This window comes from Manacus vitellinus, unplaced genomic scaffold, assembly GCF_001715985.3.
Source record: "Manacus vitellinus isolate BGI_N305 unplaced genomic scaffold, ASM171598v3 scaffold_76_pilon, whole genome shotgun sequence".
Lineage (NCBI taxonomy): Eukaryota > Metazoa > Chordata > Aves > Passeriformes > Pipridae > Manacus > Manacus vitellinus.
Window position 1 is genome coordinate 84787 of NW_021940796.1, and position 26794 is coordinate 111580.

Below are 26794 nucleotides of genomic sequence, written 5' to 3' on the forward strand. Positions count from 1 at the left end.
TCTACCACATCTTTTACAGACAACTATGTGTAAGGCACATTTCTAATTTCAAGACAGAAAGTTCAGTTCACAGGCAATCCTGTGGACAAACAGAAAAATACACAATATTAGAGACTCTTCTATTCTTAACAGCAACATTCAGAACAGGATTCAGGTCCTTATACAGAGGTGTGTAGTACCAGTACAGCTGCTGTTGATCTGTGTCTTCCTGAAGCAGTAGTAGAAGAGGTCACCTGAGGTTCTGCTCATCCCATACAGGTATCTTAGGTACTCTGATATGTCTTAAATATCACTAAACTCCTATATATAGGCAAGTGAATTAAGACTTTCAGGATGCAGTTCTTCCACAAACCTCTGTGACTACCTAGGCAACTCGATTAAGTAACTGCAGTGCTCCATTACCATGATGCAAAATAGAAGTAACAGACCATAGAGCAAAAGACAATTTCTCCTCAAAAAGTCCTGTAACCTGAAAAATAGGAAGTGATATTGCAGAGAAAAACACATTTCTTTGCTAATACCATTTCACAACAGGATCACGCCTGCAAGTCCTCAATTATAAACACAACAATGAAAATGAAACAACAACAATGAAAGTCTCTGCCTTGACTTCAGAACATGACCAAACAGACCAAAAGGCCCACCTGTCTGCTCTTTGGGCAGACTGGCTGGGCAGCAGCCTGCTCTAAGCAGTGGAACACTCCTGATATCAGCTTTAAGACCATGAGATTTTCCACTGTCTTGCCTCGGGAAACAAAACTTAGGAAGCTTTTCTTTGCAGAGAGCGTGGTCAAACACTGGAACAGGCTTCCTAGAGAGGTGTCAATGCCCCAAGCCTGTTGGTGTTTAAGAGGCTTTTAGACCATAATCTTAATAATATGCCTTTACTTTTGGTCAGCTGTGAAGTGGTCAGGCAGTTGGACAAGATCATTGTAGGTTCCTTCCACTTGAAAATATTCTATTCTATAACTTATATAACTGGCTATGAAAAGGCTTGCCCTCTGAACAAATCTTCTCTGTGCATAAGGACAGAAAAGAAGTTGATATAGCACTATCCACTTTTTCTGTTTTGCACTGTGTTTTTTCAGTCATTGAAGAGAACCACTACAGGCTCTTTCTGATCTCCTCATAATGCAGTATTTTTTTCTACCGCTGCATGTTACCTGGGAAACAGCTGTAAGATGAAATTTGATTAGCAAATGTTGCGGTGGTCAGTTCCTTGGGGAGGGCAAATGTGCTTTACTCTTCTGTCAACTGACGGAATTCCAGACAAGATGCGAATTCTATCCCTGTAACAATTCCTCCTCCCTCTCATGTGGGGAAGAGGAAGGGTTTGAAACCATCCTGAATCACAATAGCAGAAATTTGTAATTTAAAATTTCAGCTGACTGCAGTGTTGCAGCCCTAAAATTCCACTCATCTCACAAAGATTAGTTGTTCCTAGAGAAATTGTGAGGCCTTCCTCCCTCTATGACAGATACAAGTTTTAGGAGCTAAAGAGAGAAGATTGTACTAAATAATAATACAAAGTAGATAACGGACAGCTTTTGGGATCTAGACACCTTTTCCTCTGTTTCTTCCAGCGTGCCAGAAGAAAACAAATACACCGCACAATGCTATAGATGACTCAGTTTACTTTTTCTTGGCATTTGGAGTTCATATCCTCTTTGTGGTTTCACTCCATTTGTTTACAGGCAGTCTGTCAGACCCTAAGACAGTGTTCACCAAGAACATTGCTTAAGCAAGGTCTGGTCAGGTTATTCTAAAAGCACTGAAATTAGTCCAAAACAAATTCTCAACACTCTTCTCTTCTGCATTAGGAGCAGGTTCTACCAACATCATTCCTTAAGAGTCACTGGAAATTTATTTAGCCTCTGTGTCTACATTTCTCCATATTTAAAATTGCCTTTCTGACAAGCAAGGATTTAAGGTATTAGTCATTCAATACTTGTATAAAATAAAAGGGTACCACAACAAAAAACAAAATACCAGAAAGCAAATCCAACAGAGACATCATATACCCATAAACCCTGAGCTTCCACTAAATGCAATTGCTTTCTGGAACTCTCTGCGATTTAATGCTGATCTCATTATTAAAAAGCTACGTCAACAGTATGAAATTTATAAGTTCCATTTTTTGGGAGATTATCAATTGATGCCATTTAAAACATAAGGTTGCATTATAAAAAAACAGCAGGAACTACTGAGCATTTTTTGTTAGGACTATGTATCAGCTCACTGCGAACCATACTATGTAGTTAAATGGCTCTTAGCAACATGTGGTATCAAAACGAATTAACATGAAATAGGTGAGTAAAACCAGAAAGTAACACTTGCCTATTGCTTATCAGATGCTGAACTATAAGGATGACAGCATACAATCCTAAATTAAATGCAACCCCAATACAGAAACTGCTTTTCAGTCTAGGAGTCAACAGCCAGGAACAGTGGCTATCATCTAAGCCAACTAATTTATGACAAGGGAAGAGATCTATTCAAGTATTTCTGCAGACAGAAACACACACTGCTACGCAGATACCACCAAGCCAGTGTATCTGGCAGGGATTGTTTTAGACTCAAATTGCCACCGGAATTGCTACGTAAGTATGTATTTATACACACACATATAAGCATTCACCAGTGACTTAGGCACCAAGCAAGCTGTGTGTCTACAGCCTCGCCTGAATAACTCATGGCTCAAACAGTCTCCTCATGTGGAGTGCATCAGATCTCAAGATCAGCACGAGAGGAGAGCGAGGTGAAAGGAAGAGTTTGGACAGTGATTCAAGACCCCAAAGCAGCCATGAAAGGGATCAGTTCAATACACAACCAAAAAAGTAAGTGAGTCCCCTGAATCTAAGAGAATAGAATTCATATGATCATTCCCAAACTTCTGAGATCATGAGGTACAATTCAAATCCATACTAAGAATCAAGCCAGGTCCTCTTTTTTTTCCCCCCCACAGACCATTTCAAATATCCCTAATGTTTTGTCATGTTAATTAGGGAAAAATTTAAAATTAAAAAAAAAAAAGAACTTGCTTTAGCTACAAAGCATAAGGTGCTGATAGTCCCAAAAGAAAACTGCTATTCCCATGATTGCGCTCCCATGAGAAATGATGCTGTTCCTGCCATCTGCTGTGCTATTACTAGTCATTCATAATGATAAATCCGTCATAAGAAATATGTTCACATGAAGGCTGTGACATATGTTTTCTATTAACAAATGACAAAGAATCCCGTAATACACTGCAGATGCAGATACACTGTTTAGAGGAAAATAATGGCACGTGTCACTGAGCCCAATCCTGCTCTGGAAGCCACAACATAAGATGGTGCCTATGTTAACTTCCATGACTTCTGCACTGAATGAGTCTTACACACATACACTACCAGATCTTGTACATGACTACTACAGAGCACTGGAGAAGAAGAAACACACAGGGTTAGCCAAGGATCTTAACTCCAAGTGCTCCCCAGCTCCACTTATCAGACCAAGCCAGATGGGAAAAATATGATTTCCAAAAGGGAAGGGGTTGGCACAGAGTGACAGCATGTGCTTATAAACACAGCTGCAGGAATAAAGAACAGACTGAACTCCAGGAAGGCAATGGACAATTGTTCCCAGAGAGAACTGTGATGAACATTAACGCCATGCATTTCTGTAAGTCAATTCCTGCTCTTTAGCAAGCAATGCAAAAGCACAGAAAGACCAACAGCAGAGCCACATGTAAATAGACTCCCTGAAGCTTGGCACCAGTAGCAAAGGAACCCTAGCAACACCAGGCTTGGCACTACTTTTTACTCCTATAGCACTCAGAAATTTTAACAGCAACACTTCTTGCACCTCCTTAAGCAGAGACAGGAGAAAGAAGTCCAGAGAACAAAGCACTGAAGGCTCCTACACTCCAAATCCAGTCATGTTGTACTGTCCTGTATGAGTTATTGCGTACAACAGCAGCTTCGCCCTCCAGCGCTCTACTTCTGCCACTCCAGCCAATACTATAAGGTACTAATGTGCTAAATAATGTCAGAGGCACTTTTTTGGTACATTTTCATAATCCATATTGAAAATAATTAAATTTAAAATAAAACTTAAAAGAATCCTAGTCCCTCCACATGCATTTTTCTTCTCAAGGTAACAGATCACTTGGTTAACAAGTCTACTCTATTACTATCTCTAGTTACTGAACAGCCTCAGTACAAAGAAAAATGAGAACACCTTCAACTCACATTGTTTTTCCTGCAGAAAGCCAGATGAGCAAAACGCAGACTCTTCACCTGCAAAAGGAAGAAACCACAATGTAAACTAAAATCACTTTACATGAACTCTTTACTTTTTCTACTGTGTTGCAGTAAATATTTTGCAACTGACCACTATGGTGATTTCCATAACCCCTATTGGCTTCAGTGGGAATAGCTCAGCATATGACACCCCTGACAACTGCTGTAATCTGTTCAAAGTGGTTAGCCTTGAAGCTAGATTTTACCCTTTATATTCAATCTATTTGATAACCTGCAGCATTAGCCACTGAATCTCTAACCAAGAAATGGCACAATTTACCTAGCAATACAAAACAGATTCCTATTCCAAATATTTAATTAGCAGCTTTTTAAAGAATGTTTCTGTCCTTCCATTCCCTCCCACAGTCCACCCATCCAAAGAAAGTTGCAAGTACAAAGGGATTTTCTCAGATCTAAATACAAAAACCTAACATACCGAGACACAAGAACATGGGAATAAAGGTTCTTTCTGTAGATAAAGTCCTCCTACAGCACTCCAGCCATTTCTACCATGGAGGGTAAACATCTTTGCCATCATTCCACCACAAGAGAAACCAAAGCAAAAAGGCATCACATCAGCCTACATCTATCATCAGAGTTGGGATGGGAACACAGGTCTCTCAATCCCTTCTCTAGATTCCTTCTTCAGAGGCCCAGTAACATTTTTTCCTGGAGCCTACCTACCCCTTGAGTATATGCACAGACACAGCATCAGCTGCTGGGGCACAGCTGACTCAACAGCAGAGACCATGTTCTGTTACGTGGTTTGGCAACATAGAACAGACTGCAAATGACAAGCACCAGGGAAGCTGGTGGCACCTCAGGATAGGGGAATAAAACAGCGCACGTCCTGCCATCGCCTGCCCACTGATTTTTCATGTGTTCAAATGAAAGCTTCTGCCCAGTGCCTTAAGAAGACTAAAGAACTTGTAAGCATTGTTCCTCATCTCATGAATTTTAAATGCTGTCACACTAAATGCAACTAGGGTTAATATATAAAAACTAACAATAATGTTTTACTCCTCTGATGGACGCAGCAGTACAGAATAAGAACTCTGAAACTATTCTCTTTTTCTTCAGATTCCCCAGCTATCAAATTGACTTGGTTTCCAAGAGAGTAAAAAGAAAAGAAAAAATGACAGGCTTTCAATATACAGCAAAGAAATCTGCTTTTGTCCATTCTTTGTGCAAGCAGTACTTGCAGTACACTACTGTACTTCACTTTTGAAGAACAAAAATTATTTGAGTTAGCTACTTTCCAAATTTCACATACCATCTCTTTCCTTTTCAGTTCCTCACCAGGACAATTCACAGACTCTTGTTCTGACAAAGAGCTTGGGTCACAACTGTTACCTGCTTTCAACTTATTAGGGAAGAAATATTAACTGCAATAGCTCACAGAGACAGTCATTGCTGAGGCAAAGCAGCCATCAGTCACCGCCTTGGGATGAATGTGTGAAACTCTCAGGAATGTGAGAGCTAAAAGCAAAAACCGGGTCTCCATGAGCACAGACCAGCCTTCTGAAGAGCTTGTATACACACTTACACTAATTACAACATGGAAAACAACGTGTTTCACGAAGAAAACTCCTTTCCATGGCAGCTCTGAATGGCTGTGCAGACAGGAACTCTCCTTCTCAAAAGAACAGACAGAAGGTGAAGACACTTCCACTACAGAACTAAAACTCATTTTTATTTGGTAGGTTTAAGAAACAGACAGTGTCTTTTTTTTAAAGCCTTACTAACAAATTTCAACTTTGCATGCACATTTTTAACATGTACATTTAAGCCTTTCAGTACATCTTACTGTGCCTGTTCCACATTTTTCATCTCACAGTAGATTTAACAGATTCTGAAAAAAAAGTCACTTCTCTGCCCTGGAATTGAAAGATGATCTGCAATTACTCTATTTGTATGCTACTTAAAACAAAATTAGCAAGCAGTTTCTTGGGCAACGTTGAAACCAGAATAGAAGCCACTTTGCTTTCCCACAAAGGATTGCTAACACCAGTAGAAATAAACATATCTACTCACCAGAGAAAGCAACCGTAGGTAAAAATAAGATTCACAAAGTTACCTTTAGTGTCATGCTATGGTACATTGCCATTACACATACATGTAGATTTGCAGACCTGTAGCCATTTCTCATTCATGTAGCTGTGTTCCTGAGATGTCAGAGGGCATTTTGTACAACTCTTGTCTCTCATTTTGCTCTTGCCTGGGATTACATCGATAATGGGATCAGTGTCAGAGGCCAGCACAGCAGAACAGTTGTGTACCTCAGCACCAGGGAGGTGTCCAGGGGATTATTCTTTTCTTTTCCCCCACACATTCAGTCTTGCAGTACTGGCTACAAGAGTGCCAACAGGCTTTATGGCACACAATTTTCTGTCTTCTAATCATCTGAATTCATGTAACAACATAACCAGACCACTGGAACAAACAACGTTCATGCTCCACTTTAGAACATTCTTGCCTCAGCAAGAATACTATAAAAATTAACTTCTGAATAGAAAAATCTGTTTTGGTAATTTTTTTTTAAAATACCTGGCAAATTTAAAACTGGTGTGTGGACAGTTATGTCAAACTTGGGAAAATAAAGAGAGAGGAAAGGAGGCAATATACCTACAGATGGCATGACCCTCTGGATGAGAATGGCAGCCAGGGAAACTCTAGGCCCAAAGAAACTGATGCAAGAACACATGCTGATTTCACCATTGGACTGGATCTTAATGCAGATTGAAAAAGGAAAAGGGAGGGACTGCAAGGAAAGCAATGCTTTCTGCAGCAGGACTCAGTCCTCAGCTAAAAAATATCTCAGCAGCCAGTTTAAGCTTCCTCCACTCTGCATACAATTGCTGAGCTGTATTCTAGAACATACAGCATCAGAAAATTAAATTATGGCAGTTGCACAACACTGGTAACCTGCCCTACTATAAACTGCTAGCAGTGATAATTTGCAGAAATCCAATCCACCGCTTCTCTCTAAAACCTGCTGCTAGAAGTAAAATCTGTTCTCTGTATGAGCCATCTGATGTGTTTTGGAATGCTGATGACTATTGTAGTTTTCATCCTTCCCTTTCACTATCCACTAAGCCAAATATTCTGTTTGCCATTCTTCACATTAATAGGCAGCAGATGCTATTGCAATAAACTTAATAGCAGCATAAACACTACAGTCAGTTATGTAAAACCACCCTTTAATTAATTATATGAGTCCAGGAGGGTATGACAAGGAGAGGTAAATCACATGCTGCTGGGGGGAAGGAAGAGAGCAGTTTGTTTACACAGAACATTCACAGTGGACAAAATTAGGCAAGGCAGCCCTCAGAGGAGAGAGAAAGAGAGAGAAGGAGAACCACTAGTAGAAGGTAAAACTCACTATTAGCAGTCATGAGGGTGTAGAGGTTTTTGTGTTATACTGAGTGTTTTGACCATTGCATAAATGTTGTAGAACCTCTGAGACACATGGCATGGCAGGTGTACCAAAGGGTACACCAGTGAGCCAGTGAAAAATGAGACCAGATGAACAATTCAAAGACACCTCAGCCTGCACCAGTCTTACACAGAAACCCTGGTTTCCTGTGGGAGTTTAATGGATCCAACTCAACATAGCTCGTAATTTCAGATACTGTGGGTTAGTATCCACATTACAACTGACAAGTATCTTAACAAAAAGTCTAAACCATGCAATGCAAAAATTTAACCATTCCCATTTAAGTGGAGAATGCTAATTCACAGTCAAGTTGGCATAGTTGAAATATTTTCTCTGTATTCCCTTGATCTAATAAAAAAAATTAACTTTTATTTTAAACATTAGAATTACAAAATTGAACAAAACAAGACTCGCATAGAATTACAGTGAATCATTTTATACACAGGAAATAATTGAGAAAGAAATATACATATCTGACATTATTGTAAAGGAAGATCACGCAAATATACAAATTATACAAGGAAGGATAACGAGAGAAAAAAATCCGATCTTTCCTGAAAAAAATTACCTTAGCAGCTGCATTCCTGCCATACTTTGCAGTTAACTCAGGGCTGATTGCTAGCACCTAAGCAGCTTTCCTTGCCAAAAGTGCATGTAACCGTTGAACAGGGAGCTGCAGGTTCTGCTTTATTCCTAACCAAGCACCTTATGTACATATTTAAACACTCTACGACCTTTATTGTTTACTTAAAACGAGATGAACTTCATTTCACAAAAAACAATAGATGGTTTTCAGACTACAAAGTCTTTCCCCTTCCACAAAAACATCAACTTGAAGAGTGATGTAGCTAAACTTTCCTCTTACACTTAGTATTTTTACGTATTTTACAACAACCTAGTTAAATGTCTGATGAAGACAGATCGCTTGAAGTTGATTAATTACTTCTCTCTCACATCAATGTTTCTCATAACAGATGACTGGACAGACTCTTAATTTGATGGAAAGATAAAGCAATACTGTTAAATAGCCAAATTAAAAACTGTTTATGCCCTAAAAAATAATAAAAGAGCAATTACTTTCTCCTTTGCTTTCCTCCACCTTCCACTACAGGGTGAGACCAGAGTAAATCTTTGCAGCAGCTGTCAGTGTATCCTACCCTTCTGACTGGTATTTTCTTACCTTGTGCATTACTTTAGCCTAACCAGAGGTTCAAGAGGTCTGGGACAAGCACAAACACATTTTCGTACCTGCTTAATGCTCTTGAATGCCCAGGACAATTTTTGGGAGCTTAGTGCACTCTGAAAAGCTGGTCCTTGTGCTCAGTCCACTCAAAACCAAACCTAACTCTCTCAAAACAGAAGGAGAATCACTGTCATCAACTTAAGTCTTTATAGCAGCCTTCTGCACACAAGACAACAGAAAACATGAATTCCAAGTAGATCAACAAAAGCTATTGTGAATCCTAAGGTTTTGGAAATGCAATGTCAGCACCAAAGGGTGCCCAGTGTACAGTGTGGAAGCAGACAATGGCTGATCAACCCTTCTATGAAGTAACTCTCTGCTAAAAGCTACTAGGATAGACTCTGCTTTCCCTTTTACTGCTGTAAGTCCAGTTTATTCAGTAGGGTAACTCTTTACAGTAGTCTTTGCCAAGGATCACAACGTACTGGTGTCAAAAAGTGCTGCAATCACAGGATGTCTGCTACACATTTCCTGGAAGCATAAAATTGCTGTAATAATGCTTGTTTCAAATTAGTGTGAAATATAATAGTATAACTGTATGGTGCTCTTAGTCATAGAACAATAGAATCACAGAATGGGTTGGTTTGGAAGGGACCTTGAAGATCATCGAGTTCCAAGCCCCTGCCATGTAGTCAGATGGTTTAGTTTTAGGTAGTCCTGTGAGGAGCAGGGAGTTGGACTTGATCCTTATAGGTCCCTTCCAACTTGAGATATTCTACAATTTTATTTAAATTAGCTTACTCTACAGATGTATATTAAACTTAATCTTAACCTTAACCAAAAATGTTATTCTAGTCTTCCAGTTCTGTTCAGTGCCTTCCGGATATCATGACAGGAGAACAGACAGAGCAGTTGAGGGAATCAACAGGAAATTGCCCCTGACACTTCTCAAAACCAGGCTGCTTCACATATAAACCAGCCTTTTATTCCCCCTTAACTATATGGGAAAGATGAGATCCAAAAGATATCAGACTGCAAAAAAAAAATCATCACTCAGCTATGCACCTGCTGTACTTAAAATCTCAGGAAGTATTTTTTTAAAGGGGAGTTACAAAGAATAGCTGAAATGGTGGGGAGTCATAGTGCATGCGACAAATTCAACAGCATTTTATGGTCTACTGTGTAACACAAAACTTCTCATTTAAAAAAAAATAATCGGTAGAAATTGAATAGCTCAGTCCTAGGAGGTACAGAAAGGGCAGGAACTGCAGATTTTCATACACAGTCTCAACACAACTTGCCCAACAGTAAGCACCTCCCAGCTTCAAACCACTATCCTGTAATGGGGTGGATGCGAAGAATAAAAGTTTAATCTAAATCAACAATTCAAATGAGTCCCAGAAAGAAAGTAATACTATCATTAGCACTATTTTCCACATAGACAGTCGATTCATTAAAAGATGAAAAGATCTGTGTAACCTAGTCTTGTGCAATGGGACCAAGAAAGGCCTTTCACTCACCTCATATGAAAATTTCCAGTTGTGAAAGCTGATCATGTCCATCTATTTTGCTGGTTACCAGTAAAGCAATCCATCAGTCTGTATGTGTGGCATACGAAGCACAGGAAAAGTGAATTTCACATACATTTTACAGTCAGTTATGTTTTAAACAAGGAAAAATCAAACTGCATTTTGTCAATTGCCTACCTGAGAATTCATCCTCATTTGAAACATTTTAATTCAATTAGTTGAACTTGTAGAGTAAAATAGTAGCATATTGCTGCAAAAATGACTAATGGCTCTTAAAATTTAATTAGTGTGTATTAAATCAATAGTCATCATTTGTGGCAAGGTTATTACAGCATTACATTGTTATTTGTTTGCTTGCTTGTTTACATTATTTTCTACAAAAATACCGCATACCTCCTCCTTTTTTTTAACAAATTAAGTTTCAAACCAAAGAAACAGTCAAGATTCACTGGGGGGTTGCCCATTTCACTTTTTTTGTGTGTGCATGTGGGGGTTTTCATAATGTTTATATTTTGGAAAAGGCAGGTCATGCCGGCAGGGAAGACAACCAGTCCAGCTGATCAAAGAGCTTTGGCTTGAACTCAGAGCAAAAAGGAGAGCACATCACCTTGGAAGAAGGGGCAAGCAACTCGGGAGGACTACAAGGCTGTTGTGAGGTTATGCACGGAGAAAATTGGAAGGGCCAAAGCCCAACTAGAACTTAGTTTGGCTACTGTTGTAAAAGACAACAAAAAATGCTTTCTACAAATTCAACAGTAACAAAAGGAGGGCCAAGGAGAATGGGCTTTAAGGTCCCTTCCAACTCTAATCATTCTATGATTAAGTACATCTTCTGGTGAAAGACAGAAATTATGTGCTCCTGTGAACCACAAGTTGAGTAAGAATACACAGTCAAAAATATCAGAAATTGCACACACCAATTTTCAGATATTATCTAGTTCTGTCACAAAGATGCAAATTTCTTTTCCTTAGAAGAAATAAAAACCAAACAAAACCATGCCAATTACCTATTTTCCCTCAACTACCCCACAAATTCATATTACTGCAAATATCCTGCTACTGTAATTTTAATACTTAATCTAAAACAAACCACTTCAACCTTCCTCCTCACACATCCATTTTCCTGAAGATCATCTTCATATCTCTCTAAAGTTTTAAGGGAAGCTTTCGTAGGAAAAAACTCTTCACAGACAAGAAAGATGTACAAGTACTTTCTATTTACTGCCAGACAAACTTTCATTCAGGATTTCTCCATTGCTAAAGACAAAACCTCTCTTTCTACACGTCAAGGACAGTAAGTAAACCCGTCACATACACGATCCATTCCTATCACACTACCGAGTAATTAAAACCAGTGTGTTGGGGCAAATAGACAAAGGAGATTGATAAAGATTGCATTAAGATCTCAAGTTTGGCATTTGCTAAATTCTGAAATCTTGGTTTTGCAAACTTAACAACTGTAATGAAATTATATTCAGCAACTGTAATGAAATATAGCTTGTCCCAACGTTTATGGTAAAATGGCCAAGAATTGGAGCTGTCCAGCAATAGTTGTTGGCTCACTGAAGACAGGCAGAAAACCAGGCAGCCACAGACGAGAAACTCAGCACAAGAAAACCCTTAAAGCTTGTGTATTTTACCAGATCAGGTAAAAAAAAAAAGAGGTCTGGAGTCACAATGTAGCTTGCACAAACTTATGCACAGCAGCTTTCTCTATGGCACGATCCAGAAAATGCCAGCTGCTTTTGTCAGGAGTACAGAAACAAACCAACACCTTCAACCTCACAAACACTAAAAATATATATTTAAAATAAGGATATGATCTCACGATAGCTGGAGGATATGCAAAGCACTGAAATCCAGCAGGTTGAATTTGTCCCTAGTGCTTAGTACATGCAATTTTCCTTAATGTAATGGACAGATACTTTGCATTAGGAGTGAATTTAAATGCATGGCTATGATGTGTAAAAAAGCTTTTGTTCTACAACAAAGAAAGCATCTGCATCAACATAATTTATGCAGCTGTACAAATTTTTAATTCAGCTTGATTGCTGTTTGTTATTTGCTGAAGTGAAAACTCAATAAATTTACATTCTGCTGCCAGTTTGCTCCCAAATACTTATTTCTACCTCTGATAAGAAAGGTTGCACTGGACAAGCGCTCTCAGTTGTACTCACTGAGAATCAATCATCGAACTAAATTACATACTTGTAATTTACAAAGTTCCTGAAGATCTTCTTTGTCTCACACTGGAACAGTAGCATTACTTAAATAAAAAGCATCCAGTGGGTATTTGGCTCTGCCCAGAGCATACTCCATCTTCTCATACATCTTCACTTGTTGAAAGAGTCCATAATAATGTGCTTTATTAATCAACTTATCAAACCATGAAAAAGAAGCAGTGCTCTGCTCTCTGCACGGGCACATAGCAAAATCACTGGCCCTAGAGACTGGCTGAATTGTACCAAAGCTCTCTGGAACCAACACCAATGAACTCATCATTCTCTGAGAGCCCCAAGTAAATCCAGATGGGGAGGGAGTTTCCCTGAATCTGCAAACCATACTCTTCACATCTTTTCATTGAACAAGTGAAGTACCCTTGGAAAAGAAACCAAAAAGAGAATCCAGCTTTAGTTGAACTTTTAGGTTTTTACAATAAACAACTGGGCTAAGGCTAAATTAGCTTTTTATTGTGGAACAGAAGACAGTCTTCCTTCCAATGTCCTCCTCCTTCCCTCTTTGCCTTTTTTGTTTGTATATGATGTTGCTAATCACAGACTTTTTTAAAATTGCTAATCAGTAACACTATTCAGTCTTGTTAAGCTATAACAAAAGCACGGTACAATTATCTGCACTAACAACAGTGTGATATGACTGATCAGTATTTGTCAGATAATTCCGTGAAGAGACAAATGAGCATGTGTATGAGGGAGGGAATAAACCAGTATGTAGCTAATCAACAGGACTGAATCTGTAAGTATAAGGTGATAGAGGACAGAAGGAAATGCACTGCCTTGCCTATTTAGAAATCTGATGTATTTAGCAGAGGTGGAGCAGTGAAGATTCTAAATGTGAGTGCATATTACATCCAGAATTCCACTTTCTTTTGCATTGCTGAAACAGTGAAATCACATTCTGGCTTAACAAGATACAGTATATGTAACATTTGCTCAGACTTGTGCTAGCCCAGTTCTCACCAACTTCAGTCCTTGCCCGATGTTTCTATTAAGAACAGTCCAACTCAGCACAATGAACTGTAACCCAAAAGCCACTTGCAGCATGAGAATGTAAATATATCTTCGCACAGGTCAGTTCATTGGCTGCTTTGGATCAGGTACACTGGTTTCAAAGTTTTTAACAAGTGTGTGTGAACAGAAATGAAACAAAGGAAAAAAAAAGATGAAAATTCTTTCTTTTGCAGAGAATTAGCTTAAATGAAAACAGAAACCCTGTGTAGGAGGAGGAATGGAGTGTAACTCAGAGGACTGCTTCATTTGTTTCTGCACAGATCTCCCATGCAACCCCAGGTCTCACATTCTCTTTTCTGCAGATATTCAACTGCATAATGCAAACAATGATCCCTTCATCACCCTTGTGTCGGAACAGCAGAAACCCTTAAAAGCAGTCTGTTACAACTCTCTCCTTAGTGCCCAACACAAAGGGCACTGTGAAAAAAAACCAAACAAAATCACCCTCATGCAAACGGTGCTAAAATGAAAAAAAAAGGACCCTAAACCTTTGCCAGCTCTGCAAGAAGTAATCTCTGCAAGAATATGAGGACAGATGGGTTTTGATAAGTTATTTAGAAGACTAACTCATAATTGATGCAACACTGTATTAATTTTTCTTGCTACTCTGTAGCAGAGAAAATGCCATCATTACAACAGGTAATCTATGCTATATCTAAAAAATTGCTACTAAATCTCTAATTAAGTTACCCAGCAACGTAAGCGAAGCCTTGATATCACGCTAAAAGCAAATGCAAAACTGACCAGTTTTTCTTCTCTAATTACCTATTTAACAACTGTAAATAACCTGCATGTATTGTGTCTACCTGTCACTTACATATTATCAAAATACATAGTTCTTATGATAGATAATAAGAAGTTTGTAACTCAGATAAATATTACTTTTATATACCTGTACACTAAAATAGACCTGTTCATAGCTATTTTCAGGATTGACTACATGTAGCAAATCCATAAAGAGAAGCTTCCTAAAATGGCCAAGTACATCAAATTCTTTTAAAAGCCAGATTAATTAACAAGTACCATTATGCCTGAGCCCCATGCCACCGATGGAGAAGCTAGGCTTTTTTCCTGAAGTCAACAAGGTAATCTTCAAACAACTAGGCAATTTAGGAGCCAAAGTAACAATTAAGACTGCTTAGGTCTTTGCCCTAGGTCCCAGATTCTTACTGGTGTATCAGTGCCCATTTCCCATTCATTTCAGTGGCACACAGTTACATAAATATTTACATACAACTGGCTGTAAATACACAGGAAGGTGTCCTTACAGAAATTCCAGAAAACAATTTGCTGACTTTAAGGAGCAAAATAACCCAGTCACAACAAGTTTCTCATATGTTGAATACAAGGATACATTCAAAAATAAGTTTTAGTCTTGTAATCTATCTCAAAGTTGTTGAGCTGAGTCCAACACTGATTTCCCACTGAAGCCAATAAATTCTTATTACCTGGTCCATCAAAGTTTTCTCCTGAAAGAGATCTTTGAAACTCATTTCTCAGCACTAAAATGCTACTTACATGTCTATGTAAATCTTTTAACTATGGAATGCTGTAAAATGACATTTCTGTAGAGTATTTATGTAATATCTGACAACTAACTGCTTCAGTAGTCAGATTTTCTTATTAACTCTAAATACATAATGCAAGATAAACATTACCTTGATTTTCTTCCAGCTTCCCAATTGTTTCTATCTGCTCAACAAGGTCATTTGAGTTCCACTGGCTCATGCCTATAAGAATGGCACTTTTTCCTTCCACCATCTCTTCTGTAGGAGAAAAAAGGAGAACAGAATAAATTGCTGTGACAAACAACAGAAAAAAGACAGGGTGAGAACCAGTAATTGAGACAGAAATAAACACTCAGCATAGCTCCTAATGGGAATAGATAACAGGGTACCATATGCAGGACTCTCCAGGAAAGCTTTTTACCTACTCATATGCTCTACAGCAAACCTGTATGCTTCATATATTGTGTGCAGGAAAACAATGGAAAAGAGAGGACCGAATTTTTTTTCTTACCTTGAGCAGTCACTTAAAAACAAAGTTTATAATAATCAATTTGAGTGTTTGAGTGGCTGGTTGGTTTTGTTTCTTTTTTTTCATTTTAAGAACATTCAAAAGGCAGAGTAGAGGGTAGAGTGGACACACAGATCAGTTTAAGACTTTTCAATAATGGGACTGGTTCTCTCAGTGCAAAGAGACTTCCACAGGCTGAGACGGATTTCAAGGGCATGAATTTTCATGAGAAATGACACAATACTGGGGATTTTTGGTTTGCCTCCAAAACACAAGCCACCATTCTTATGGTTAAAAAAAGCAAATAAACTATGTATCTACACACATACGCCACACACAGCCTCTCCCCCAAAATCTCACTTACACATCCACATCAGCTTCGTATCTATGACAATTCGCATTCCCATAATAATGAAGGATCATCTGAGTACCAGCTGCAGTGTCTGTGTGCCTACCCACTGACAATAAAGATTACAAGGGACAAATGAGCTTATATACTATCCATATTTCTTTCCTCTCTCTGTGCAGACAGCTGGAACATCCCTGTGCTAAAAGCCTGTTTCAGATAAGACAGCTGTTTGGTTCAGAACAAGGATAAAATAATCAGTGTTCAGCAATGTATTTTCTGAAACACAGACCCGTGCATGCACACACACAGAGCTCAGAGCTCTCTTCAAACAGAGATGGATTGCTAAATCCCAGCTCAGAAGAGCAGATCTGAGCTCATTTCAGGCTGGGCACGAGCTGGCATTGTGACATCAGATAACATGTAGTCAGGTTTTTGTGCCTCAGCCTCCCCACAATTTTTTTAAAAAAAATCTTTAATTTATTTACCATTTTTTGGTCACTTATTTCTTTATTTTTCTGTGGATTGCTTCTTGATTCTCAGATACAGAACCCTTTATGCCAACGGAGTAGTTACCGTAAGCCTAGTTATGTAGAAACAGGTAATTAAAAACAGTATTTGAGGAATGTCTCATATCTCAGACTTCAAAAAGGCTCTGAATTGAATACATGCTATATTAATATAGGCAATAAATGAAGAAACTACCACAGGACATCCTTTCAAATTAAGTTAAAAAGAACAATTGCATCTCTCTGCACAGAGGCTGTAGTATACCTGTAGAGCCAGGTATTCATTTCTAACTCTGGTAAATCAAGATGATTCAACCATGTTTCTGAAAGAATGTGAAGTCCACAATCAATTTCACTGATTCTAGAGGCAGCAGAATCCATTAAATCATTTATCCAGACTTCCTGAATAAACTAGATCAAACAGATTTATCTTGCTATATCTGATCAACCAAACACAAATCATTTGACTTTCTTAAAAAACATTATTCCAGTATCTATTGTCATTTAGACCTGCCCAATTTCAGTGGACAGTTGTAACATTCTAGGAAAGGCCAAAATTTGGTGCCAAGTTTTCAAATTCAGTTTTATTTGGAAAAGTTTTCTTCCCTTGTTTAATTGAGGCTGTTGCCTACTGGAGAGAATGGTGATAAAAAATGTGAGCAGCTTGTATTTCAAGTTTAAATTTGCTGTAAGTTTTATAACTATAGAAGGTAAAAAGGAAATTGGAAAATAAGTGGTTCACCATCAGACAGACACCATCACTGGCAGATAAACTGAAGTCAAGGCATCCTGGATCCAAACCTGTACTTTGAATAATACACAGTAATAATCTGATTAATATTAGTTATGTCTCTGGAAAAACAGCTTGTTTAGGAAAATAATATTACAAATTCAGCTTTGCAGAAATAAATCAGTCAGTTATCAGTGAAGCTGATGCACAACTTCCAAACCACTCAAAGCACAAAGCTGATGCCCCCACAAAGCTGTTTGACTTTCACTGCCTACCTCCCACCCTCTGCATTTTTAAATTAACTAAAAAGCTCCTGATATAATGCTGAATTTTCACACAAGCTTGCGTCAGCATGAAAACACAAGAACTGGTCATCAACCATTCTTGCAACAATTCCACACACAAAGAAAATTACAACATGCTGAAAACTGAAGTTCACTTCAAGACAGCAGACCTTCAGTGCCAAATACTGCCTTAAAAACACCAACTGCCATTCGCAAGTCCACCATGCATCTCCAGACACCAAATCAGCACACAGAAATGAGACTGAAGCCGATGCGGTCCTATAAAATAAAACTAATTTGCTCAGAAATAGGCCTCATTCAAGAGGAACAGAATGTGGGGAATGGAGGGGATTTTCTCTCTGCCCCACAAATATCACCAGAGAGAGAAACTGAATGACGATCTTAGTTATGCAAACGTTTTTGCACTTAGACATCAGCAGAATCTGATGGTGTGTTACAGAGCATGTCCAGATTCAGGGTCTCACAGGGGATGTCAGGAGTGTTGCAGGTACCTCAGCTGGTCAGAGCATATTGCTAATAATGCCAAGGTCATGGGTTAGATCCCCATATGGGCCATTCACTTAAGAGTTGGACTTGATGATCCTTGTGGTCCTTTTTAACTCAGAATATTCTGTGATTAAATCCACAAGCACTCAGATTATCGCTCCTTGAGCAAGCAGAGGTCTCAGTCTGCCCAGGGAAAATTTTGACAGAATGGAAAACCTAAGCCATTGGTCTTAGAAGTTGGCCATCAGTAACACAGACACTCATGGCCTTCATCAGAAAATGTGAACAAGTGAACTGTGAACTCCAGTTGTAACATCATACACTGCCTGATCTGGGAAGGAGCTGGACCGAAAAGACTCCATAAGGTCTGGGCTGGTGCAGTCCTGCTGCTTCTGACATCAGACTCAGTTCAGGGCAGCTTGCTCATGCACCCCAGCACCTCATCCAACTCCTGTAAATTTAGGCCCATTCATAAATTCTGAAGAGAAGATCTGATGGGGTTTTTTTGTCTGATGAGGACAACGCTCTCAGTGCACCTCCACAGGAGCTCAGTTACTTGCTGCAAAATTGGGGAAAAAAATGGGAAGGGGAGGACAAAAATGTGCACTGACCTCGTGCATCGAAGAATTCATCATCGGAGCTCTCCACGGAGTCCCTGAGGACGCTCTGCATGTGCCGCTGGGCGCCACCGAACCGGCACGGGCCAGCTGGAAATACAGAGACTCACATTAACCCAAGAGAACGCTCACCTCTGCTCCAGAAAAAAACAACAACCCAACGCATTAATGACCAGTTTGTGTACATGGCTCAGGAGGATCATTTTGGTCATCACACAAACTTTAATCTCAATAGTCACCCAGCCAGAGCTCTCAGGGTGGCACAAAAATACTTCCACCTAACAAAAGTGATTAAAACAAGTTCTTGTTAAAGATAAGTCTATTGCTTTCAGCTAATGCAGCAACCTCAAAAGATAAATTCTTCCCTGTTGAATTCATCTGGCTGTTCCATTCCAACACTCAAACTGCATACTGTTTCTAAGGCATGAAGCAGCATTTCCCCAGGACATGGCAGTATCTCCATTTAAATTCAATTTCACTCCTAAAAGAAGTGTCATCCTATTTAGCTCACAGATTTGCAGACAAACTACTCAATTCTCACTCACTGAGCTGTTTTCATCAGAGAGCTTTGCTGTGCTGGAGGCCTGGGGCTTTCATTCGAAGCTTCCGCTTGACAGCAGACAGGAAGGCAAAACCGCTTAGAATTAGTACAGTAACAGATATAGCGACAACAGCGTAGATGGTCCCAACGGATTATCACACTCAAACTAATTTGTAATTAGTAAACCGGACTTGCCTAACTGTACGAGTTTTCTTTACATCTACAGCAACCCAACACTAGAAAGCAGTAGTGAAATATATTCCTTCTATTAACAACAAAGTCTCCCCACAATCCGTGGGGAACCAGGCATCAAATCCACCATACCCCTAACAATGCTACTGTAGAAAGGACACTCATTACCCACCTAAACAGTGCCCTTGGTTTTATTCATTTCTGCAAATGATGCCATCAGATCTGAATCTAATATCCAGAGCCCCGGCCACAAAAGCATTCTTCTTCTCTCATTAGTAAAATAGCAACTCAAGCAGAGGATGCACCTTCTAAACTATTCTGTGGAAAATATGCCACTAGGTCCACAGCCTTTTGTTCTTCATTTATTCCACCTATAGCTGAATTAATCAGAAATATAAGTGAAGAGTGGTAAGAAGAAGCAGATTTTAGCTGGCCGAGAGTAAAAATAAAAATCAGTTAATAGTATCTTAATAGGGTAAAAAAAAAAAAGATTATTAAGGAGTCAGTATTCATTACAAGAGTATGGTGCATGTTGGGAATGTGTCCAATGGTATCTGGCAGCTACTGGAGAATGCATACCGACCACTGCACTTACTGTTACAGATTTCTGAAAACTTTTACTAATCATAGGAAACAGTACACTGAATTATTCCTCACCAAACAACACCTTGCTGTCCCTCCATTCAGATACATATCTATCCTAAAATGTATCACTACAGTCTTCAAAATAGTGGTAGAAAGAACACTTATCTGAACTTCTAATGAAGACAAGTCTGCTTTGGGTCAATGCTTGGAAGAGCAGGCATTCCAAAATTGCAAAAGCATAAGATGGAAGAGAGGGAAGGTGGGAGACGGAGGGAGGGAGGGAAGGAAAGGAAGGAAATATAAATCTAAAATTGTAAAGACTTCAAAAGTACTCCAAAACAAACAGCAACTCCCTGGTGAAAAACTGCCACTAGCCTGGCTGGAAATCAGTAAAAGTACTGTCCCCCCCAAAACAAGCTCATGGTTCCAGGGACCTTGGAGTTCGATGCACAATGTAACAGGAGGACAGGGAAAAGTGTCACAAATATCCAGGCATAAATTCTGGCTATGAGAAAAGCCCTTGGAAGCATCAGTTTTATTATTATTTGCATTAGGAATGCTTCTAGATTTAGAAGCAGCTTAAACATATCCACAGTCAGCAGCACAAATCTGCGTGATCTCACTGCAGCAGCTCTCCACATCTACATGGATTTGCTGGCTGGACTGCATTGCACTGCCCTAATACATTGGTCCTTGTAGAGTCTGCTTTGTTTTGTGCCAGTAGATTAGCATTAGACACCTTCAGAAGACTCTATTAACATTTCTTGATTGCATTAGACGCTGACATTGCCTGGACTCACTGATTTGATTTACAGTGTCAACTGCTGCATATTTTATTTTATTATTTTTTCCAGAGAATGAAAAGACCTGCCCTACTTTGAAATGCAGGCAAACTCCTTGGTAATGACACTTGAGGCTTCTATGGCAGTGAACTTACTCTTTATCAGATCAGTCAGCTGATTCTTAGCAGCCAGATGTCAGCAATTTTTGCACCCAGGGTAGCAACTTTCATTTAATTTCAGCTGTTTAATTTAATTTAATTTCAGTTGTTCGGTATCACAATTTCTGATGATAGAAGGGGACCGCATGAACAAATGCTTTTAACCGAAACCACTAATGACAGAGTCACAACAGTAGAAGCACATACAGAAGTTCCCCACAGGTTGTTGGGGCAGTACAGCAGATGGACAGTAGGATACAAGGGGAACACTTCCAAGAGGCAGAAGGAGAGTCCACAGAAATGCACAGGTGCTTCCCTTCCAGAAGAAGCAGAAGTGAAGTTTCCTACCTAAGCTGCTCTCTCTGCACAGAACTGCATGTTGTGACAGTCACCTGTGACAGAGGGAGCTGGCAGGGGCTGGCCCTGAGCACACAGCCACAGCAACAACTGCAGAGAGGACAGGAGCAGAGCATCCTGCAGCACCATGCACAGAAGCTGAATGCTCTAGTTAGGCTAGTATTGTAATTATGATTACAATCAGTGATTTTCTTCTGTTAAAAAAGCCTTGCTTTTTCTTCTTCAACAAAGAACAGCTGGAATTTCACTGGTACTTTGCTGCATCAGTGACCTGGTGACACGAGATGAGGTGCTATGATGCATGAGTGAAATGCAATGGTGGAAAACACACTCTTGTTTTTCCCTGTACTAATTTTTTTCATACTTTGTTTTTTTTTCTGTGCTTGATGTTATCGTATCTACCTGAAGACAACTCTTGCAGGACCTAAAGAAAACAATAAGCCTACATATGTACTATTCCACAGTATATCCATTATGGATATGCTAGATCGGGGTTTGTGATTCACCATACTCCACAATATACCCCAACCTCACAGTAGCTGCCATTAATTAGCAATTTATACAAAGCCACTTCTGAATGTTGTTGAAAAACAATCATTTAAAGTAAGACTTTTAGATTTGCAATATGTTCATTAGCCAATTTACCCACATTAGATATTGATTTCCTTACCCTAAGATGTATAAGTAAGGATCACAACTGTAACCTTTACCCTGTACAGAACAGCTTCCATGAGGGTGAGAGCCACAGATATGATCAGCTGCATCCTCTTGTGATAAGCAGCAAAATAGCCAGGATCTTACTTGACTGAAAATTGCTACAGAAATAGTCCCATGTTCTATTATGTGACTACTCGCACTTCCAGTTGAAGGCAAGTCAGACTGCACCTCAGTGGACGGCATCCTAATTCAGATGCAAGGCAAATTTCATCCCTGGTGTTTAGTGACTATACATAGTTCCAGTAAACAGTAGAAGAAACAGTTCCCACTCACATATCTGCAGCTTCTAATGCTGTCCGTCCAGAGAAGGAACAACCCACTATGATGGTGCAATCTCTGATATGTTCCACAAATAGACCTAAGGAGCAGAACAGCCATGAAAAATGCCAATTCCACTTTCACCCACAAACATCAGCAGAGCTCATTTTATCATAGTTCCATAAGAAATCAACAACAATTGAAAAGTATATATAAGAGAAGAATTGTCTCTAGCTTCTCTTGGTCAGGAGGCATAAACTCAGATTCTTTCCAAAGGTGCCTCCTTTTTCTGACATATTAGCAGTGATATGACAATTAAGTAGTGCATGAGCACACTTCATCCCATGTGATTATGAGAGGGATTCTAAAAGAGAAAAAAAAAAGAAAAACGGAAGAGGAATTAAAGTGACTCTACTAGTCTGTAGCCAACATTCTCAGGACTAAGGAAATGAAAGTAGAAAAATGGGCAAGAAGTGAGGTAAGGCCTAAGAGACTCTGAAAAGCCCTCTAAGAAACAAAGGTCTTCCTCTGGCAACTGAATAGCTAACACTGGTGATTCCCAACTCTAATTTAATCATTTTCCTATATCCTTTTAAAAGGCCTAGTGTCCAAAACACACTCATCCTGTAAGTCCCAAGCATCCTAAGACAGAACAGCTCATCACTGTCACTCAATAATTCTGGTTCTGCTCCCTTCTCATCTTGAAACAGTTTTTAAAAACACTGACTTCAGCTGAAAAAGAAAACCACAACTCGAATCATCACTGTTTACAGTAGAACTTCACCAGCAGGACCAGCACAAACACTTAGGGAATGAAAGAGCAATGACTTCATTCCTGAAGCGTATTTGCGAGGGCAGAGCTGCAGCACAGTAAGCTCAGCCCAGAAGCATCACTGTAAGAGTCACTCGAGCATGTCCCTCTTCTCCTTACCAGTGCATGGATCACTGGTTACTTTGTCAGGCAAACAGGACTGGCAGAAAGCAAGCAGGCTGATCCAAATGCCATCATACCAGCCCCTTGTGCACTGGTAGCATCAGTAGTGTGACAGGTTGGTCCCAAAGACCAACCTGAATCAGGTGTGCTCACACTGGATCTACCAGGAAGGTTCAATTCAAGCAGCTTGGGATAAGAGTAGCAGTTTTCATTGGATGTTATACAGCAGAGGGCTTTACTGGAAAACTAATTCAACACAATTCACTTCATTGTCACATTATCACACATTTCAAGCTTTGCAGCAGGCCCAGCTTTTTCCTGCATCTTTTGCTTGGTAACAAACATTTGCCAATCAAGCCTAGATATAAGCACATGCCAGACACAGGCAATCATAAAAAAAGCACTCCTGAATACTATCACCACACCAACCCAGTTAGACACGAAACAGTACACAGTGTTCTCACACCTACTGGAAACTAAGTCTTTTACACAGTAAAGTATTGAGGACTGAATTAATCTCAACAAAATATAATAAAAAATAGATTCTGTTGCACAGATTAAAACATTTCCACTTGTCAAAACTTGCTTTAGAACTGTGACCATTTTGAATTCAGGGACAGTTTTCCCAATAAAATTAAAAAACACAAGTCATTTTTCCATTTGGAAAGAGATGCTGGGTAGAAGGAATGACCTTCGCTGTTGCCAGTGACTGCTATTGTATAATAATACTTCTTTCCATTCTGATGGTTTCAGATGCTTCCTGCCTACCCATTAAGTGATTTAACTGAGCCACCCACACAGTGTTACCTAGTGACTACACAGTTAAGACTTACTGGAGGCCAAAATCACCCACTGTATATTCTAGTTACATGCTTTATTTGTTCTCTGGCAAATGTGAAACTGAAGATGCATATTACAAGGATGTGAATTTAACTACTGGAGGAACTCCTCAGACTCAGGAGTTCAGGCAAGACAGAGATGCAGATCCTTCCTTCAATAATTCCGGAGTGAAAACTCACATATGGTCAGAGAAAGCCCTCGCCTGCACACAGAGAACCAAAAAAGACAGACCATACACTGACATCATTGATAGTAGGGCCACACAGAACTCGTCCAAAATCATACAAGGAACCTGCAGCAGAAACTGGAACTTAAGTGAAATCAGTTGAAGTTGAAATGAAACACACTGCAAGCAGAAAGGGCTGAGGGGGAGTGCGGAGTGGGATGCCTACAGAACTGTGACCCTAAAGGGAGAGAGGGAGAAAAATAACCATGAGAGGTGAGAGGGAGGTCGGAGAGAGAGAGCATACAAGGCCAAGGGGGATAGAGAAGAAAAAAGTAGAAGGCTAAGTCAAGATATCAAATTCTCTTGTCAAAGAGTGCAGCTGACAAAGCCAGAGACATAGTTATAGACAGAAAAAAGTCCACACAAATTGCAGGTTCCCTTGTCAAGAAATGAAAGAGCTAACTGATGGAACAGTCCAGAAACCACTGCGGTCAAAAGTGCACAACACAACCAACTCCTCTCTCCCATTCCTCATTCAATGTCTTTCATCTCGTAGCAATTCCACAGTGACAAGTCTCTGGTTACCTACTTTGTACATCTTTCCACTGGCAATTCTGCAGCAGACGGTAAGGACAGGCACGTATCTGCATATTAAGTAAAGAAAACAAATCAAAAAATTAAGCCATGCAGGCCTTTAAGCCCCTATTTTAAGGTATCAGTGAAATTTCCAGTCTTGCACTCTCTGGGATTACTAGTGAGGTGGAGGAAGCGAGAGAAGAGGTTTACCATGGCTGTTCAGGCTCAAAATCCTAGACAGAGCTTTCCTGTAAATGTGGTACATCTCTCAGAGCTGTTTCTTGATGCTTCAGATACCAGCTCCCCCTCAGCAGAAATTAACTTCACCCTCCCTCTCAGCAGCATTATCACCTCCTCCAAACTGACTCCCCAAAACCAGAGAAGATATGAATATTCTCTAACCTTTTCCTGCAATGACTGTAGGTGGACTGCCTGCATCACATCTGAAAGACTCTACTTTCATAGTGCAGAGATTCTGGCTTACTGAGGAGGATCTGACATTTTTGAGTCACTGCTGTCTGTTAAAATTAAAGTAGGAGATAAAGAGCAGATATCCCCCCCCACTCCCGCAGGGACATGTCAGGTCACTACCATCAGGACTATCATCTGCAGTTGTGTCTGGTAGGTTTTACAACCTACAATCTTGCAAATGTCCAAGCACTTCTGCACAGGGACTACTCCAAGTGCTTAAGATCTGGAGTTCACTAGGTGAGATCTGACTACTCAAATGAGTCAAGCATGGACCACGCCTAAAAGCCCTTTACAGGCACACCTGTCATTCAACAGTGATCAAACAGCAGATTTTCACCAGACTTGTGATCTTTCTTTCTGAGATAAGGCTACAGTATTGGAAGGGGCTGCAAGGCAGGGTTCATACAAGCAAAACAGATACAACATTTCTACCTTTGTGCATATTCCAGCTCACATTGATAAACTCAGTAGGCTCCATTTATAAAAGCAGCACATTTCCTCTACTCCTAAAGCAGATATGTTCTGCCAGACCTCCTTTGTGAATGGTTTAGTTTTGCTTTACATTAAGTAGTTACAGTGTCACAAAGCTGACATCAAAAGACATATTTTGTCTACTGAAGTCAGTGGAATCACATCCAAGACAAGTAGCATCCTTTAAAATTCCTGTGCAAAGTTGGGCTTGAACACACAAGCTACATACACAGGCTGCATTACTCATGTATCACAGAAATCCAAAGCAATGCCCCCTTATTTTCCTATCAAACTTAAAAGGACTGGAAACTAATGCCAAAGAAAAAACTGTGAGACTTTCCCCTCACTTTTTTACTTCTTCATCTTCCAAAGATGGAAAACAACCATTTAGTTCAATCCTGTATTTGCATCTTCTGAAATTATCGATGCTCTCATGTTCCTGAAGTATTATGTCTCTGGACTGCCACCAATCCATGCCTATTTTGGAGGAATAATAATAAAAAACAACACTGCTGGAAAGAACCCCTTTGGGTTTAGCTTTAATAGTGCCATGCTGCTGTAAAGCTGTCCCAGAGCTGGCACCAAACACCAGGTGAACGTCACATACTGACCATTCGGTCACAGCAGTTAGGCCTTCATCTGCAACAGCAATGGGCTCTGTGTGCAACCTAGAAGAAAACCATTTCTGCATCAGCAAGTGGATTCTCATCTGTTCTGCTGGTTGTCACTGGCCATTCGTGCACACACACAATATGCCACCTGTGCCTGTAGGCTGCACTGGGCACGGGGCATCAGGGTGCTGCTGCTGCTGAGCATCCCCAAGCTCTGGTCCCAGCTCCAGTCAACCGACCTCCGCATTGCTCAGGCTCCGGAGGAAGCGCGAGTTACAGCACGTGAACGGGCAAAGCGCAGCCTTTGCCTTTCAGCAAGTCCCACCCAACAGCATACCTTTATTGTTCTCCGAGCACGGCTGCTGCCTCCCGCTCTGCTCCTCCTCGGCAGGTGGCACCGAGCACCGGCCCCACGAGGCCGGAGCTGGGAGAGACCGTTCCCAGACC

At 40.0% G+C, this 26794-nt stretch overlaps 1 protein-coding gene across 2 annotated transcripts in view; it reads right to left on the reverse strand.

Annotated features, from left to right (window-relative positions):
* The window catches only part of PITPNM3 (PITPNM family member 3), a 60785-nt gene extending 34022 nt beyond the window's left edge, over positions 1-26763 (reverse strand). For both annotated transcript variants that reach the window (XM_018084829.2, XM_018084828.2), the window contains exons 1-4: positions 26685-26763; positions 18683-18778; positions 15338-15445; positions 4233-4280 (exon numbers count right to left, since the gene is read on the reverse strand). In XM_018084829.2, coding sequence (XP_017940318.1) covers positions 4233-4280; positions 15338-15445; positions 18683-18743 — 217 coding nt within the window. In that variant the 5' untranslated portion in view covers positions 18744-18778; positions 26685-26763. The remainder of the gene's footprint in view (positions 1-4232; positions 4281-15337; positions 15446-18682; positions 18779-26684) is intronic.
* Positions 26764-26794: the final 31 nt, after the last annotated feature.